The following is a 16,992-nucleotide window of genomic DNA, read 5'->3' on the forward strand; positions in this document are numbered from 1 at the left end:
TAGCACCACCTTGAAAGCCCCCAACATTGGAGCAGAGACAAGCATTTTGGCCACCTAGAGACCCATGAGACCACATTTTGACCCCAAGATGCAATTTGGGGGCCCACAAAGAGAGATTGACAGAAATGTGAAGGCCAACCTTCACATCCTGATTTTAGAGGGCTTCTACACTTCACTTGGCACCCTTAGCCCTCAACGCATGCCCTAAAAGGGCCTACGCATGGATGACGTTAGCACATTCTTCCCTACAGCTCACACGTGTGGGCAATCATTTGTGTTTTGTCATTGGCTATTAGGTCGGCTTGTGACCTAACTTGTTGCATCATTATTTTATTGTTTTAGGGGGCATTAGGCTAAAATTAACTTTGTGACTCCTCATATAAGTAGAGGAGAGATCATTTGTTGTAAATCATCATCACACACTTAGAGAATTCAACCTCTTGAGCTAATTCGACCTTCTTATCTTGTGGAGAATTCAAATCTATGAATGCATTTTGACATTTGGAGTTGATTTTTTATCTTTGGAGCTATTCTTTGGATCAAATGGATGGAATCTCTTCGCATGTTATCTTGTAAGTGTACCTATTGTTGAATATTTATTTTCTATATGCCTAATGTATGGATTCAATATGTTGAATCTAGGGTTTGCAATTGTGCTCTACTATGTTGAAAATTTATTGAATGCTATCTAGATGTCACTATTGCATGCATTACTCATGAATAACATGTGAATGAATATCCTAGTGGTGAACTTTTACTAGCTCTCCCATGAAAATTCCTTGATCCATTGCATAGATAATTGCTTGAGTTTTGGTGCTAGGGCATCAAGAATTCGGCCTCCTTAGAAACTTTTTAGCTATCCTATCAAATCATAGACTCCATACTCCCAAGGGACAAGGCATTGGTCCATTTTGTTGGTGATCAAACACACTTCTTATCCATAAACTCTTCTTTCCTTAATTTGGCCCCTTTAAGGCCAAGCACACTAACTAGGGCTTGGTGCGAATCCCTAAGCAAGGTGTATTTTTGGAATTGAAGAGCCTAAACATCAAGAGGATTGTATTTGCCACAAAATCTCTTCTTTTGGCGGGCATCCACTTCAATTTTGTCCATAAATTCCTTTGCCCTAGTTGTTTGCCCTAGGGTAAACCCTAGTTTGGTCTTGCTTCAACTTAGGGGCTTGTTTGAGGGTTTCATGTGCTTTGATCTTGTTCATATACATTGTTGGAAACCCTTTCTCCTTGCCTTGACCTTTGGCCATCCCAACACTCAACATACTAATCAAGCCCTAGGTCTTGTGCCTCATCTAATAAGTGTCCATCAAGAAAGTGAATTGCCTCCTATTGGAGCCTTCACCCTAAATTGTGATTTTCTTATAGAAGGCCTCATTGTGTCACCTTGTACCCTAACCTTAGAATACCCATTAAGTGACCTCCTCACATACCGAGACTCCTCCCATCAATGAAAATCCGTAAAGCGAAGGGGGTTTTAGCTGCGGTGATAGAGGGCCATCACCCCATTGTTGTCACTTGGTCTAGAGTTAGCCTTGTAGGGTGCCCCTCTCTAAGGTTTGCTAGATTTTGCAACAACAAACCACATAACAACCCGTTAAATTTTTTTGGTTTCCACAAAAGTAGGCAGCTACTACAAAACCAAAGCAATCTTACTTTATTACAAGGAACACTCTAACCTTGACTAATCTCTATTTCATTAGGCATACCTTCTAGCCCCATTGACCTTCTTTTGTGTTTGTGCCCCTCATGTCAGTAGGAGTACATACAGAGGTTTGCAGCATATTTCACTACCATTGTAAGCCCAAGGTCACAAGCCAAAAGCTTTGTAACAACCATGCAAGGTCTTGTATTAGGTGTCCTAGACATTATGTTGATCGAGACATGGTCAAACCCTTTGGGTTCATCTCTTGCTCCTTTTGTCCTAGATAGAATTGGAGGGCCCTCTTGCTCCTTTTGTCCTAGATAGAATTGGAGGGCCTTGAATGGGCTTACTAGAGGAGTCATGGTTCTAGCAAAGCTTGTTTTATGTAGGGGTGCAAAGTTTGGGGCATGCATTACATCAAAAGTGGTCTATAGAAGAACAAAACCCAAGTCTCAGAATCCTCAGATTCCTTAAGGTGTTAGAGAACTAGCACAACAGCATGATGATGTGGACAACACAATGGTGATGTGGCAATGCTAGCCAAGATATAAAAAAATTGAAGGATAGTGAATTCAAATCAAGGTAGGTTTCAACAAACTTAAGTGTTAGAATAGTCAAAATCATCAAGGCATTAGAGATCTATAGCACACAAGTGGCCAAGTCAAGTTTACTAAAGAGGAAAAGTCGATTGAACTAGTTACTTTGAAAGTCTACTAGCCAATTGAAGGGTAGGGAAAATTTTAGGGACTAAATTTTGCAGATGGGCTAATTTTCCATACTTTTTCGAAAAAAATATTTGCTAATTTCCTTTTTTCCTAAAAATTGTTCACCCAAATTTTATATGATGCAATTATTTTACCTTGAAAATCGCCAAAATTTTATAGAGACTATATAAATCAGAGTTGCGGGGGAGCCCCCCCCCCTTCAAACCTGCTCCCAATTCGCACTCCAGGCGGGAGCGGGTCGGGAGCGTCGCTCCCAAAATAGGGAGTGACTTCGGGAGCGTCGCTCCCAAAGCGAAAATTAAAGCCCGGGAGAGATCAGGGAGCAATCGCTCCTAGGCTTTTAATTTTCGCTCCAGGAGTGATGCGCGCGCCGTCGGGAGCGAAAAGCGCGGAAAAATATATATATATATATATATATATATATAATCGCGGACGCCCCAAAAGATTAAAAAATAAATAAATAAATAAAAATAAAAATTTGTTTTATAAGGCCTTGGGGGGCATTTTGTATTTCATTGTGACTTGAATGAGTTGAGGAGAGCCAAGGAGATTGTGCAAAGGAGCGAGGAGCGAGGAGCGAGCGCCGAGGAGCAGGGAACCATTTATGGCGGAAACCACCTCCACCATCCAGTAGCAGTGCTCGAGTTCCGAGTCTTGTTCCTTTGCTGTCGCCACCTCCATCTACACCCTCACGTGGAGGGCATGTGCCTTCTAGTTCTGGTCGTCAGTCTGCGCGGGAGACTCCTAGAAGACCACCACGACCTACTCATACAGGAGACTCTCATGGCAAGGGCCACATGTAGATTTACAGTTTACTTGTCTTTTCTAGTTTCTATTAGTTTTTATAACTGTTGAGCCTTGAGTCCTTTACTCTTGACTCTTGACTCTTTCATATCATAATGATATTTTTTGTAAACAATATATGACTGTGACAATGGAAGTTTGAAGTTTGAAGTTGGCAATTATAACTCATTGGTAATGATTGTGAATTATGAATATGATGCTTCGTGAAAGACTAAAGTTGTTTCATTTCATATCATTATTCATAATTCATTTTATAACATTTCATTTCATGTTAACAGTTAGAACTTAGAAATATCTAAGATATTATTTCCTGTAATGGTTAAACTTAGCTTACAAGTACAACTTTGGTGATCAATGATGATAAATGTTATATATTGAATTTTCAATTTTGAAAGCTTGAAGTTGAAACTTTAAGATTGAATTTGATGAATCATGATTCACGAGACTCAATATGTTGCAGTTGTAATATGTATGTTACTAACTTGTGGACATGGTTGATGAAGATTATAACTTCTAGATGATTGATGTGATATTGCTCAATGATCAATCTATGTTTTTTTATGTTTTTTATATCTAATTCATCATTCTGCATGTTTTTGTTGACATATATGTATCAAAATATAAATATATATATATATATATAGATATATATATATATATATAGATATATATATATATATATAGATATAGATATATATATATATATATATATATATATATATTTTTAAATCGCTCCGGGATTCGCTCCCAAACTAGGAGCTTCTGAAAATGTCGCTCCCGCTCCCGCTCCCAAGTAACACTGATATAAATCATTAATAATTCAAATATTTTTACAAAAATATTGCCAAACATTTTATAGTTTGCATATTAGGTACCCGCAAAGTTCACCAAGGTTTCTATACTTTGAGATATATTTTCATCCTTAAAATTTTCCTTGTTGAAGGGTCAAATTAGCCATTGGAGGTATTTTGGATTGGGAAGTTAAAGAAAGGACCATCCACTGGTAGTTATGAAGCCAAAGAATCAACTCAGGGACTCGAACCACCTAAATACCAAGTTGAACTATTATGCACCAAGTCGAGTTTCCTCAAGGATGTTGAGATGGGATGTTGAGCTACTTATGATTACTATTCTTCATAATTTACTCATTCAAACCACAAGCAAAGGGAATCTTTGGGCTCTGTGAACTAATTCAACCCCTTAGTGGGAAAAATTATTCTTGTAATGTAATCTTTATGAAATTACTAAGTCTCCGACATGTGGATGACTAGTAAAAAAATAATTTTCTACAAGAGTCAAACTAGCCATTAAAAAGTTTTTATAAAAGGCTAGTCTCCTCTCTAGCAAATGTTGTTGTTGTCTTGTGAGATTAGTACCATTCATAAAGAGCTAATTTGCAAGCTTGTGTAATAATTTAACATTTGTGGGTTGGATCTTACTATCTTTTTTCTTCTCGGTTATTTGTTGTAATTGTTTCGCATCTAGGTTATTTTCCAGCTAGTAAAATCACACAAAAGTTAAAGGATCGAGGCATTAAGGGGCTACATAACCATGTGGAAGGGGCAAACTAAAAAGAAATTTCTTTTTATTCTTTTGTTGCAGGTGGGTCGTTCCAACCAGGGTTGAACCATTCTAGCAGGAAGCTTCAACTAGGAAGGGAAGTTTGCATTTTACCGCATACTCGAACTGAACGCTAGAGAGTGCCATGCTAAGGGCCACAGTTGAGTCAGAAAAGCGGAGAGTACCTTAAGTCACACAAGTGGTTGTAACTTGTACACCAATTCAACTTCCCTGATCAAGTGCAAAACCAACTTAGAGAGGAGTGTGTGTCACAACCTCAGCACTTGAGGAAAGTACTGAAGGCATAAGGGAAGAAAATCCAACAACCATCTATTTCAAAAAACATAAAACTTTTCATTTTTTTGTTTTAGTTTAGGATATTACTTATCGGTTTTTCAAGTTTCATCTCAAAATAGCAAGTTAATTTACCTTGGATTGTTTAAAATTGAATAATATTTTAGTCAAGGATGTTATACAGTTAATTCGGACTGTGTTGCATATTTTTCAACCTATGTACCAAGTTATTTTATCGCAAAATGAGCATTTACGTGGTCATTACAGTAGAAATCTAAAAGTATTTCAAGGTAGCCTACACATACCAAGAACCTTTTAAAATCTTCGATTTAAGACTTTAATAACAGTTTACATTGATGAATTATCAATTTTAGGGTCTAAAAATAGAAGCTTTTCAGTTGATTTTATTAAATATTTGTTGCTGGAATTTTCTGGGCAAAGCACCCAATGGAAATTGATCCCAGGAACATAGAAATACAAATTTTGGCTTGCTAAGAATTGGGATTTATTGTTGTTCATACGCTTGGAAGTGATCTTTCAAGATCAAACTCATGCATCTCAACTTCCCCACCCCTAGATCACTGATATTGGAGTGTTTTAGCACCCACTGGGTGGTCTGTGTGAGTGAGACTGGTTGTTGTCCCTATAGTTAACTGCAAATTTTGCAGCCTGTTTTGACAGGGCAACAAGCAGATTTGCCCTATAACCCCTCGAACCAGTAACCGTAACTAAAAAATAACTTTGTAACTATCAAGTATATTTTTTTCTACATCAATTTGTGTATTCACATTCCATATCTAACATCATTTGGTGTCGTTTTTGTTGTCTTTTGTTTTCTACTTCATATTTACATACAAAAATCAGCCAAAATATTGCATTAACTCCTTCACCTCCCCTTTTGACCCTATTTAAGGCACTAATCTTACCTGCATTGATAACTTGATAGAGGTATTGAATAAGAATCCTCCCTTGGCCCTTTAGGAGAAAATTGAACCTAAAGAGAGTGGGCTTGGGCTGAGGTGACAATGGGCCCTTACCCTGTGTGTATCCATCCTAGCAGGTTGCATGGACCTTTGCAATCCTGCTAATCTGATTAGTAGTAGTGCTCACTTATTGGACATTAAAAAAATTATATCATCTTATCTCATCACACCAGCCCCACCATGATGGTTGATTTGGTTGTCACCGACCAAGAGATCAAGCTAGTCCAAGTCTCAAAATTAAAAGATAAAAACTAGTGGCTTTCCCACACTCTTGTGAGGAGGAATGAGAGATAATGGAGTGATGAAATTGCAATATAGCATGCAAAAGTAAGAAAGAGTATTTTTAAGGTACTGTTACCCATCATTTTAACAAGGGTACATATGGTTTTTCACTTTAGATAACATCATCGTAAGCCCAAGGATGCAAGTTAAAGCCTTGTAGGCGATGTGAGGTTTTGGATTAAGGTGTCCAAGGCCTATTATGGTCAGCCATGGCCAGTTCCTTTGGTTCCTTTTCTTAGCTCCTTTCATCCCACATAAGATTGGAGGACTAGGAATGGATCACATTGGGACTCGCGGTAAAGGAATCTTTGACTATGTAGGTGTGCAACTAAGTCGCCTGACAAGTGCCCCCCCTTCATGTTTCGAATCCTTCGTGTCGAACACAACATGTGGGTGACACATGTCTGACACGAGTTTAACTCGTGTCCTATTCATAGGGCACGAGTTTGAATGGTGTTGTGTCAAACATGACATGTGGGTGACACATGTCTAACACGAGTTTGACTCGTGTCCTATTCATAGGGCACGAGTTTGAATGGTGTTGGACACGAGCCCTATTGGTGTCCCAAAATTTGGACATGTGTCTTGTGGAAAAACATCCTGAAATCGATTTATTACCTCATTCTCACGCAATTTAGTCACAGTTTAGGAGCTCTCAAAGGTTTTGGAGTGCAGCTAAGGGCAATTAAGCAATGTTAGAAGGGATTCCAAGTGTTGGGAAATGAATTTGCCCAGTTCCTACTGATGCTATTAATGGTAATGTTAAATGCTTAAAGTAAAAGTGACATTTTCTTTATATTTCATTTTAATCCTTTTATTTAAATTTTTAACATTACCTTTAACTGACTCAGGATGTTTGAGCATGGTTTCGACCTCATCGAATTTCATATGGAAACATTAGAATTTTAGATCCCACTCATAATCCAGCAGACTTAACAGTTTTTAGGAGTTTGTCATGTATAAGGGTATGGAACTAACATTAAATTAAGAGGACCAAGCCCTTTATGTACCTCGATGTTGGTGGCATTGATTGTTGAACTCCTCTGTCATGACCCTAGTAAAAATGCACCCATCACTCAAACAGAATCTCGATTTGACATGTTAAGTTTTTTCTATCTTATTTTAATGCTTAGAGGATGATATTAATGATGAGGATCCCAATATAGGCAATGATTTTGATGATATATAGTACTAGTTATTTGTTGTAGCATGATTTTTTTGGGACTATATAGGCCATTTAGGGCCTCTTTGTTGATGTATTTTTGGTTCAGAGATGGATTGCATTTGCACTCAATGCTATTTTGGTTATATGCATTAGTTGTGTGATTGAATTTGTATCATCATCATGTAAATGTTTTATATATTTCATATTTTATTTGTAATTCACTAATTTTTATATTTTTTAATATATAATAAATTAACGTGTCCATGTCATGTTCCGGGGGGTTGTCGTGTCATATTTTAGACCCTCTCTTCATCCTAGACCCCATTTAAGGCACTAGTCTACTAATCTCTTAGGTGAAGTAATTTATATAGGAAATCCCCCCATAGCCATTTAAGTAGGAGTTGGGCTTAAAGAGTGGGGACTTGTACCAAGGTGATAGTGGCACTCATCCCGTATGTGTCATCTTAGCATCTTGTATGGGTCTTGACAAGATTGCTAGTTTGGGTGGCAACAAGTACCTAAAATCATTTGATAAAGAGAAATATGTTTAATAAGTGAATGATTTCATGAAACAAATACAACAGAGATTAACTTTCCTAAGATAAGGAAACCATATCCCCCTGACAAGCAGATGTTTTCTATAGAGGAGAAAATTGGAGAAAAATTGTTTTCCATGCTATCAATCCAAGGATGACTACAAAAGTACATTAGATTAGTGTCAAGATATAGTCTTGAATCTCAATAATAACTTATTTTGCACCTTTGTAGGAAACATGTGAACATGCATTTTGCCAACCCACATAAAAATGAAACAATTGACGTCACATGGCCAGGCAATACAAAAAGTAGTCAGTATAGTAAGAAAACATATGTGACTAGTTTGTACAAAAAACAAATTGTCCATTTAACTCTCGTAACAAAATTTACTGAAATCGAACCCTTTTAGGATTGTGATTATGATATATAACCAAAATTTCCATTAGGTGCATGAATCAAAAGAAAAGTATCAAAGCACATTTTGCAAAAAAAACAACGCAAAGGAATAGTGCAACTTTTTCCCTAAAAGAGTGGGACCTAATGCTTAAGAACATGTGCTTTCTCATAAGAGGTCGCAGGTTCAAATCCAGAGGAGGTTAAAGTATGTACGCCTCTGTAGACTTTAGCAGTCAAATCATTATGTAGAGGAAGGTCCCTTGTCCCACAAAAAAGGGCATCTCATATACCAATTTAGTGTTTGGCTTGGTTGTGACTTTAAAAATAAATTATTATTATTACTATTATCCTATATATTTTTTTCCACGAGCAAGGTGAAAAGTCTTTGTGAGAATTAATTCAAAGGCATCTGAATAATATTTTGCGTATGGAAAATTGATTGGCATAGAATGGAGACAGTTAAGGACAGAACTGTGCTTAGGACAAGCCTCGCAAATGACCAAAAAATAGGTCAATGGGACTAGAAAATACAACCAGCTAAAATCGGAATATGGGAGTGTTGACATAGCTCCTACATGCTAAAGGAAGAAAAGATAAAAATGAAAGCATTAGAGAAGAACGGAAGTACATGAGAAAAGAAAAGCCATAAAGGTAAACCCTACAAAAGAGAGGAAAACAATACTCAACATCAGAGACAGATATAGAAGTAGAAGAGGAAGTACAAACTCCCAGGTCATCAATCACTTTGAACTTTGAAGGCACCAATGCCCATCTTGATAATGTGCTTGTTGAGAATTATAGCTTAAACAGGAAATACCACACAAGTTCAATGTGAATGTGTGCAAAGTAATATAAGATATTTTTGAAAAATAATTCTATTAATTGAATTTAGGTTTTTGTAATCCATATCTAGATTCTAAGAAAAAATTTCGACAATAATCACATCAAGAAACATTTGTCGACTCGTTTCGAAACGCCCAGTGTGGTTCATCGTCAGGACAAGATGAAGAATCAGAGCTTGGCAACAGGAAGCCAGATCTGATTTCATCTTGGAGACCTGCAAGCGTGCCCGTTCAAATTGATGAACCTTAATCGTAATGGCCCTTTCGTGCAGGGTTGTAATAATCGAGTTTAGGCTTATGTGATCCATATCTAGATTCTAAGAAAAAAAATCAAAAATAATCACATCAAGAAACATTTGTCGACACGTTTCGAACCAACCAGTGTGGTTCATCGTCAGGACAAGATGAAGAATCAAATCTTGGAAACAAGAAACCAGATCTGATTTCATCTTGGAGATCTGCAAGCATGCTCATTCAAATTGATGAACCTTCATCGCAATGGCCCTTCCATGCAGGGTTATAATAATCGAGTTTAGGCTTCTGTGATCCATATCTAATCACATCAAGAAACATTTGTCAACATGTTTCGAACCAACCAATGTGGTTCATCGTCAGCACGAGATGAAGAATCAGATCTCAGCAATAGGAAGCCAGATCTGATTTCATCTTGGAGCCCTGCAAGCGTGCCCGTTCAAATTGATGAACCTTAATCGCAATGGCCCTTCCGCGTAGGGTTGTAATAATCAAGTTTAGGCTTTTGTGATCCATATCTAGATTTTAAGAAAAAATCGGCAATAATCACATCAAGAAACATTTTTCAATGTGTTTCGAACCAACCAGTGTGGTTCATCGTCAAGACAAAATGAAGAATCAGATCTTGGCAACAAGAAGCCAGATCTAATTTCATCTTAGAGACCTGCAAGCGTGCCCGTTCAAATTGATGAACCTAAACTCGATTATTACAACCCTGCACAGAAGGGCCATTGCGACTAAGGTTCATCAATTTGAACGGGCATGCTTGCAGGTCTCTAAGATGAAATCAGATCTGGCTTCCTATTGCCGAGATCTGATTTTTCATCTTGTCCTAACGATGAACCACAATGGTTGGTTCGAAACACGTCGACAAATGTTTCTTGATGTGATTATTGCCGAAAAATGATGTTTCCAGAATTCATTTTGTCTTCCATCAAATAATAATTGACGGAACAACTTCTAGAAATTTGTATCAATGTATATTTTAGATTTTCGAACTTATGTCAAGTGTCTTTACAAAATCCTAAATGATGGAAGGATACTTTTAAGGTAATTACAACCTATCTCTTTCATCTACTTAGTTGCTTTAGTTTGTATTTTATCACTATTGTCTTTCCATTTTCTTAGAATCTAGATATGGATCACAGAAGCCTAAACTCGATTATTACAACCTTGCACGGAAAGGCCATTGCGATGAACATTCATCAATTTAAACGGGCATGCTTGCAGGTCTCCAAGATGAAATCAGATCTGGCTTCCTGATGCCAAGATCTGATTCTTCATCTTGTCCTGACGATGAACCACACTGGTTGGTTCGAAACGCATCAACAAATACTTCTTGATGTGATTATAGAGGAAAAAAATTCTTAGAATAATTCTACTTTCAAAAAAATAATTATATTTTTGAAAAGTCATTCTATTTTGTAATTCACATTAGTAGAAAAAGTGAAGAGTCTTATATTTAGCTGTTAAGTCAAAAAATAAATCCTGCATATACTTAGACTAGGAGTGAACTCAAAAATAGATTATACTTAGACTAGGAGTGAACTCAAAAATAGATTCGAGTTTCAGTCTCAACAAAAAGTATAAAGACAGGTCAAGATAGAAGTTTTTAACACACACTTGAAAAATTAATCCTATTGAGCAACCAAGAGAGGGAGAGCATGGATTCAGGCAGAGGCAAATCTGGGCAGCATGCAGTTCTATATAGGTTGTTGTACAGTTTTGTACAGTCATATGAATGTCCGTACGGCGTACAGTCTACAAAAGTCCATACAGTCCATATAGTGGGCCATACTCTCAATAGATCCATACAACACAGTTTGAGGTAGTTTTGTAACTGTGCAACTGTTGTCTTTGGCAGCTTGTGGAGGTTTCCTTTTAAGTTTTTTGATGGAATGAAGAGCTTATTTGTAAGGAGAAATTACCCATGTATGTGTAAAACTGAATTTATGCTTTCGCTATTCAATTTCCAGCTAAGAGGACTCCAAAACTAATTTCAGATTTGGGAATTTGTGCAACTGCAGTGATTCTCATAGATGGCATCAGCAAGCCTCAAATTTGAGGATAGAATGGATGGTGAAGGTGAAAGTTACAATCTTACTAGAAGAGAATGATTTCCAAAATATTGTGATTCTGCCTATATAGATCCATGGTAGTTGGCAACTCAGAACAAGAGGCAAGTGAAGGCCAAGCAGATGATCTCGGATGCTACAAAGGATCAACTGATCCCTCATATATCTGAGAAGAAGACAACAAAGGAGATGTTTGATGCCCTCGTTAGTTTCTACCATAGTGAGAACATAAACAATAAGCTAATGTTATGGAATAAACTCAGATCCATAGAGATGACCAGATTAGACACTGCAAAAAAAGCAGAATCTCTATCTCAATGACGGTTATGATATATTTTATATGCTCAGAATACAGTTACACCATGGTGGTTACATGCAGATATGCCAGTTACAGTCAACCAGGTCTCCAAGTTGCTGGACTTCACATGACTGAGCATCAGTCGCCAAACTGATGATGCAATGTTCTGTTCCTTAGCATCAACCGCAATCTCCTCAGGCCACAGTCAGTTAGTCACTATATCCCAGGCTGCTGAGTCTCAAGTCATCAAGTCTCAAGTAGCAAGGCAGAATCACCTAGAGAACTTTCCACCACATTTCACAAAATAAACTGCATATGCTCTATCATTTAACACTGTAGGTGGACACAAATAATGATAGCGAACCTGAACGGTTATCATCTTGGGGGTTCAGTTTACCATGGTTCTTTATGGTTGAATCGCCTTTCATGTTCATATTGCAATCCATGCCAGTTAAGAAAAACTAAAATCAAACTACACAGTATATGTTAATCTTCAGAACTAAGAATGGAGATGGGAGAGATGCTCAACGCAAATAGGTTAAAAGTTATTGAATAAATGTACGCAAATACAATGACAATTTAGTCAACAAACAAAATCATGGAAATGTGGCCATTCCATTGCCCACCTAGTCCTAGACTGAAGTTTGCAGCAAAGACAGTTACTGTGTGATCAGAAAATCTGTGGCTTGATGCTTCCATCAAAGAGCCATGAAAAATATAAATAACACTAATTTAGTTCTTCACTTATAGAGAAAGAATATGATTGGAGCAGTCTACAAAAACGCTTTAGAAATGCCACCAAATGCATGACTTTTTACAAAACAGTGTGGAGTTATAGCAACAGGATTTACTTTGTTGTATACCCTGCCATGAACTTTATGATGTATTCTGGTAGAGCATATTTTAAGCAAGTGAAATTATGGATTAAAGAAAGATCTAGATAAACTATAAAGGTAGCAGAGAAGTGCCACTGTAAATTGCTTCCTGGGTATCTAAAAATCTCACATGAAGGCCAAGAGTATGCTGAACTCATAATCCTATTTTAAAAAAAAAATAGCAACAGATGAAACTTACCTTCTGCCACCAATTTCTTGCATTTCTATCACCTTCAACCAGCTTTGCTGCTGGTCCTTCTAGACCTGATATATTCCAGCTCCTTTCCCTTTCTCTGGTTGAATGCTCATTAGATCTCATAAAACTGATATCCTTGCCTTGCCATCCTTGAACAAAAGGACTTGCCTCAGCTACATTCCCATGTGACTCTACTAGAGGCTTACCATTTGATGAGGTCGCATCCTTCTTAATATCCAAAGTCTCTGATGTCGCAAGTGCCCCATCCATTCCTTGCAAATTCAGGGCTTCTTGTGTCTTGTCCCAATGGCAGACAATTTCAAAATTCCCTTCTTTAGGGAGTTCCAAAACCCGGTTACGGCCTCCCTCCCATATTATCTTTCCATCTCTAGTAACAATCATAAACTTGTACTCAACCTTTTCCCCACCTCTCGTTTCCAGATCCAAAATCCATCCAGACTTGGTCCATGACATCATCAGCTTCTTCTTCCACGACCCAAAATCTTTTGATGATCCTAAAATAGCATGGTTCTCCCCAAAACTCACTTGATGATCCAGCCTGAAATGAAGCTTTACTTTTCCTTCCGCAGAGCGTATCCCCATTTTCTCAGATCTGTAGAAAATTCACGAGTAAGAGAACACAAGATTATATTCCTTTATCAACTTATATATCAATACAATAAAATGTACCCAGTTATGCCACCAGATCATAATGGCCTGTAACAAAAAGCGGTTTACCTTCATCGACTTAACATGTTAGATTCTATTATGTATGGCATCTTGAACAACACAAATAAAATATGGGGTAGCTATTCTCAATTGACTTGAGTAATATCAAGAGTTACTATAATAGTTCTCTTAGATGTAATAGCGATGGTTGGAAAAAGGTATTTTCTGCAGGATAGCAATAGCCAAAATTCTGTGCGGGCAGACTATGCCCATGAGCTACTTGTGCAATAGGAAAGCCCTAATGTTCACTAGGGTGTTGATCAAGACCTTAAAAAGAAATGAATTACTTCACTTTCAGGTTGAGGCTGCAGAGAACAGTGAACAATAATCATTTTATTTACCAAACTATAGATCACAGAAGTCAATTTTATCCCCAAGTACCTCATAGAAAGCAACGGTCTTAAGTGCGGTATAATACTCCTAAAGGATATGCAAATAGAAGAAAAATATTTAAACAGTATATCGCTCCAAATAAACTAAGCCTGCCACTTAGTTTCTTCGTTCAGTTGAAGCTATACATAAATTAACAGTAAATACTGAATCAATTTTGTCTTCCTCCACATCACCAATAAAATTAACGAGGCTTTGGGAACATTCTGATACCGCACTGGGGAGCACCCCATGGGTAGTAAAAAGATCAAATCTCGTAAGAGTCCACCCCTATGTAAAAGGTGTGTTAATGTGTTAATGCAAAAGCTGGCGTTCATAGCTCCCCACAACTCAAACAAAAGCATTTACCTATAAAATAAAATGTACATTCCGACACCACGGGATTGCCTTTAAGTATCAGATAATCTGTTCTCCAAATGAAATATAAAATACGGAAACGAAATTGGATTCTTCTTGGTGATCCTTAGTCACAATATGTCCTGCCTGCGTAGAAAGCTATATCTGTATAAACGAAAATATAATTCTTCTCCCCCTTTAAGAGAGATTTAATCAAAGACAGGGGAGATGGAGAGCTCGGAAGGTTTAAAAATATTTCGAATCCAGCGGGACAATAAGAAGCAAGATTTCATACGCAACTTACAACTCAAGCTAAAACTGGACCGGAACCAGAGATCTCTGTCTAATTTCAGAAATTGAGACATATTTAAGTGAAAACATGGTCTGGATAGGGGAAGGGAAAATAAAGAACTTGTGAAAGATGCAAATTTGGTGTTTGATTAGAAAAATAAAGCTACCTTTGATCTTCAAATGACAGTTAGACACAAAGCCTTCAGCAAAGCTTTTATTTTTTTCACTGAGAAAACAGGGGAACGAAAGGACTATGGGAGCTATTTATGCAATGAGCATAGCGCCGGAGCTAGCAATTGCATCAGCACCATATTCTACGTACTGAATAATTTGTAAAGAACTTATTCTTTCCAGCTATAAATATCCAAACCTTTGATTTCTATTAACGATGAGATTAACAGTACCGAGAAAAGGCCGTAGAAAAGTAAAAGCAGAAACCTTTGAGTAGATGCGATGCCGGCACTCGAACAAAGAATCGAACCGCGATTAGCAGAGAAGCTCGTATTTAGCGGCCTGAAGGCCCCGTAGGGCAAAAAGATGAGCTTCTTTCCAGAGAATTTGCGTCCTAATTCCGTGCAAGTGGCTTTCACGCAGTAAGTACTATGTCTTAATACGTCATTGTTGCACTCAATTGCGAGACGATTCGAGCATTGGATGAAGCTATCGGCGGCCATTTCAAAAGCAGAAGCCGATTCCACAGTCAATTCATCCGAAATTACAGCATTCAAGACTATTGAGATGGCTCCTAACAGCTAAAATTGCCCCATTTACTGGAGATTTTAGGTATGGATTTGGGCCTAGATCACCGATCGCTAAGAAGATGTAAAGAAGTGAAGCTGCTGCTTCACATTTGCTCTCCCGTCTTTCCTATGCACATTTTTTATATATTTTTTTATTCATTTTTGTTTCTGCCATTACAATTTTGTCCTCTTTGCCTTGTTGTGCGGCGTCGACTGGTTTAGACTTTTAAGATGATATCACGTTTTGCTTTCAAAGGAAGAATCGGGATTCGGGAGGCCAAAAAATCAGTGCTCTAGTCGATATAAAATTATTAAATTGAGATATTTGACTTTAATTAAGATCAACTTTTGCTTCGACGGTTATTGTAGATTGTGTAGTAGCTCTCTCAGCTTTTTCTGCGACACGAGATTCGAGTTGGGCCAGATGTGACTCGTGAAATAGTCACAGACGTTAAGTTGATATTTAAAGAACCGCCTTAATCCTTAATCCACGAGCTTAATGTCTCCCGAGAGCCCTGAATGGCAAAACAGTAAGCATGCCGTTGCATTAATGGCAATGTCGCCGCATATTTTGGTATTCTCAACGAACAAAGTAACAATATGCCTCGAGGAAATTTTTAATAGTTAAGGTTGTTCAACATTTGGCTTCAAGGTTTTCAACTTTTCAGTACGACATAACTTAAGGTTTGTTCCAACTTAATCTCAATTAAACAATTGATGGCACAACCTCCATCACTAAGTTTCCAAGGGTTTCAAAGTTGTAGTCTAATTTCCATCTATTGTTCTCATCTACCTCATAAGTTTCTTCTTGATTTCATTGCTATCGTTGTTCTCATCTACCTCATAAGTTTCTTCTTGATTTCATTGCTATCGTTGGTTGACATTTTCATTTTGAATGTTAATAAATCTCATCTTGTGTGGATTCAACCTTCCTAGGGTTTTTGTTTTTAAGGATTTATGTTTCCTTATTTCTAGGGGTCAATTCTTATGATTTTTTGTAATTAAAATTTTTATTTAACTTTTTATTATTGAACTTTGGGGAGGCATAAGGCCTCATAATGTGGTTTAACTTTCACATTGTTAAAAGAGGTGTTTAAGTTTTATGGTGATTTAATACTTTTAAGTTAGAATTATAGAGAGATTGTTTTAGAGTATTTTAGATGAACTAGTGTTGAGGTGACATTACTTATGTAATTCATTTTGTTAATCTTAATTCCACCTTTTTACCTTTGTCATTTACATGGACTATTAAAGATCATGAGAAATTGATTAATGATGAATAATTCTCATGGAAGATGGGTGGTAGATGAATGACCTTAATAATTGTAACACCCTTCTCCCACATCTACCCAAGTAACCATGTCAACTAAGGTAAACATGTGACAAGAGGCTACTATTATGATTGGATTCGACCTCCTATGTGACCTTAAGGAAGTGGAATCGACAGAAACATAACACACATACATTCAGCATAAGCTTCAAGGCCCTCAGGAACCAATCCAACACTTCAGACAGCTTGCCCTTGGGTCCTACTGAAGTTTTGAAGAACTTAAGACTCAGTTGCTC

The 16,992-nt window shown here is 37.4% G+C and overlaps 1 protein-coding gene across 1 annotated transcript in view; it reads right to left on the reverse strand.

The window, feature by feature from the left end:
- LOC149240377 (phosphoglucan, water dikinase, chloroplastic-like) overlaps positions 1 to 15,638 on the reverse strand; it is a 246,842-nt gene extending 231,204 nt beyond the window's left edge. Inside the window, exons 1-2 of the mRNA XM_089373687.1 lie at positions 15,125 to 15,638; positions 12,944 to 13,553 (exon numbers count right to left, since the gene is read on the reverse strand). Of these exons, the coding sequence (XP_089229813.1) occupies positions 12,944 to 13,553; positions 15,125 to 15,360 (846 nt within the window). The 5' untranslated portion in view covers positions 15,361 to 15,638. The remainder of the gene's footprint in view (positions 1 to 12,943; positions 13,554 to 15,124) is intronic.
- Positions 15,639 to 16,992: the final 1,354 nt, after the last annotated feature.

The sequence above is a fragment of the Pinus tabuliformis genome, chromosome 8, assembly GCF_031772625.1.
Source record: "Pinus tabuliformis cultivar Carrire ecotype Pingquan chromosome 8, CPIR1, whole genome shotgun sequence".
Classification (NCBI taxonomy): Eukaryota; Viridiplantae; Streptophyta; class Pinopsida; order Pinales; family Pinaceae; genus Pinus; species Pinus tabuliformis.